The sequence below is a fragment of the Gloeophyllum trabeum genome, assembly GCF_000344685.1.
Source record: "Gloeophyllum trabeum ATCC 11539 unplaced genomic scaffold GLOTRscaffold_00292, whole genome shotgun sequence".
NCBI lineage: Eukaryota > Fungi > Basidiomycota > Agaricomycetes > Gloeophyllales > Gloeophyllaceae > Gloeophyllum > Gloeophyllum trabeum.
The window spans coordinates 1-2,571 of record NW_006920700.1 but is presented as its reverse complement, the minus strand read 5'-3'; the positions used below and the strand labels follow the sequence as shown (position 1 = coordinate 2,571).

General features: G+C 48.0%; 1 protein-coding gene across 1 annotated transcript; it reads left to right on the top strand.

The window, feature by feature from the left end:
* Positions 1–1,448: 1,448 nt before the first annotated feature.
* Positions 1,449–2,320, top strand: GLOTRDRAFT_134567 (uncharacterized protein; the record flags this gene model as incomplete). Its single annotated transcript, XM_007873528.1, has 2 exons — positions 1,449–1,972; positions 2,113–2,320. 2 exons carry the CDS (start codon positions 1,449–1,451, stop codon positions 2,318–2,320), a joined length of 732 nt encoding a protein of 243 aa, XP_007871719.1.
* Between the last annotated feature and the right edge of the window lie 251 nt (positions 2,321–2,571).

Below are 2,571 nucleotides of genomic sequence, written 5' to 3'. Positions count from 1 at the left end.
CATACAGAAAGCTAGTCGATATTTTATCAGACAAGGCCTCATGTTCAAGCGGAATGGTCCCAAGACACCGATGCTAGTAATTTTACACCCAAGACAGCGGAATAAAATCCTCACTCAGGCCCATGAAGAGTTAGGGCATCGTGGAGTGCATGGAGTCTACCACACGATTAAAAATCGATTTTTCTGGCCTTATATGTTCCAAGACGTAAAGAGCCATGTTGGGTCGTGTCACGAATGCCAGATCAGGAATACAAAGAAGGTGGAAATACCACTAACTATATCCACCCCTGCCACCATTTTCACAAAGCTCTATGTCGATATTATGTTCATGCCCAAAGCAAAGGGCTATCGATGTATCGTTGCAGCTCGAGATGACCTTACACAAGCTGCAGAAGGCAGAGCCCTGAGAAATGCAAACGCCTCGGAAATGGCACGATTTTTCTGGGAGGAAATTATCTGCAGATATGGACATATAGCCCAAGTTGTTACCGACAATGGGTCGGAAGTCAAGGCCGCATTTGCCAAGCTTATGAAACGATATGGCATAAACCACGTCAAAATATCGCCATACAATTCAAAGGCAAATGGAGTAGTGGAAAGAGGTCACTTTATTATCCGAGAAGGTATTATCAAGGCCTGCGAAGGAAACATCAAGCAATGGCCTAGCAAAGTCCATCACGCATTTTTCGCCGATAAGATTACGACACGACGAGCAAGCGGATTCAGCCCCTACTACCTTATGTACGGAGTCGACCCTGTCCTGCCATTTGACTTAACGGAAGCCAGCTTTCTCGTGGAAGGCTTCAGGTCAGGCATGACACCCGAAGAGCTGTTAGCCTTACGTATCCGACAGCTGGAAAAGCGCCCTGAGGATATTAAGCACGCTGCAGAAACATTAGCCAAGGGACGATGGACTGCAAAGCTGCAGTTTGAGAAGAAGTTTAAGCGACGATTTCTGAGGAAACCAGGATATGAGCCAGGAGATTTAGTCCTTGTCCGAGACATCGAACGTGAGCACACGTATGACAAAAAGCATACGCCACGATACGCAGGGCCATATGAAGTCGTACGCCGCACGCAAGGCAGATCATATGTCCTAAAGGAGTTAGATGGGACACTCAGCCGACGCGGTGTCCATGGGTATCGCCTCATGCCTTATGTAACGCGAGTAGAAGCAGTTCAGGCACTCAGAAGCAGCAAGGATGCAAGTGAAGACGACGGAGAAACCACGTCTGGAGAATCCAATCAGGAAGACCCTGATACGGAGGTAGAAGAGCAGGAATGATCGGTACCTGCATGCAAAAAAAATACATCATTCAATTCAGCTCTTGCATCAGAGTAGCTCAAGCTCCGGTACTCACGTAAACGCACTCACTCATTCCACTCGTATTCGTCACACTTGCTACGTACACGTTCGCCGTCCTGCACATCCAGACTACTCGTACGCCATGTCCAACACGCTCAGGAATGTCAGCTTTGAGTGGCTGAAAAATGTCGTTGAAACTTCTGTGGAGATCAGCCCGCTCGAAGAGTATCCGCGGATTCATGTCTCTGCTGCAGAGCAAATGCAGGAATTTGTCGACATCGAAGATGACGTCCTGATACCTGCCGCGTTCACTGCAAATCAACCAATACCCTGCAACGACTATGCATGCTTAGAGGCTGCCCCTCTCAACTACGTTATCACTCCTCTCCCCGGACAACAATGTCTCATTCCACGCCGTACCTGTGTCACGATCACAGGACTCGGCTATGTATGCTGGTTCGACCGTATCATCGACATAGATGTTTTGGAGCCAGACTCAGTAATTATGGAAGGCTGGGTCTGGAGAGGTTATTTCGGACATGGGTGGATATTATTCCGATTCCACGCCAAAGTCCACTCCTACTGCCTCGAATTGCCGACTCCATGGATCTCGATCGTCAACTTGAGCACACGCCGCTTCAGCGAGCTGTACCTTCAGTACGATCTGTGAGCCCTCGATTCATCTCTTAATTTTGCTTCGTTGGCCACGGGGACGTAGCCTTTAAAGTCGGGGGTACTGCTGTCAGACGAGAATATTGTTCGAATGCAAAATCCCGTTTCCACTCCCCGCTGAATCTATCACCCAGATTCAATCTCTACCGCCTCTTTCAGTACAGGATCTTGGAGCAAGGACTGTATCAGGACGAAGAAGATATGAACCACGACGCGGAGCTTAATAATTGGTTAGGAGAGATGCGCGAAGCTATCTACCTTCCAATCACCTTCGAGGAAGCAAAGGAACGGTTGGAGGAGATTGCGATCGAGTTGGCGAGGAGAAGGATGTTTTTGGTATGATGGGGGAGCACTCGGAACATTTGGAGTACACTCGAACATTTGGTTCTCATGTTTTTGTGTTGCTATCGCCATGGTTATTTTTGTGGCGACATTTTGGACTCTCGTGCCTATTGTTTTTGACTCCTGCCGATTACTCAGACTGCACCCTATCTGGGATAGTTTGTCTCGTAATTTGTAGACTGCTTATTCATCTGCTGAGTCATGGTGGAGTAAGCTGAGTCAGCACAGGACATTCTTATTGTTTCTAGTCA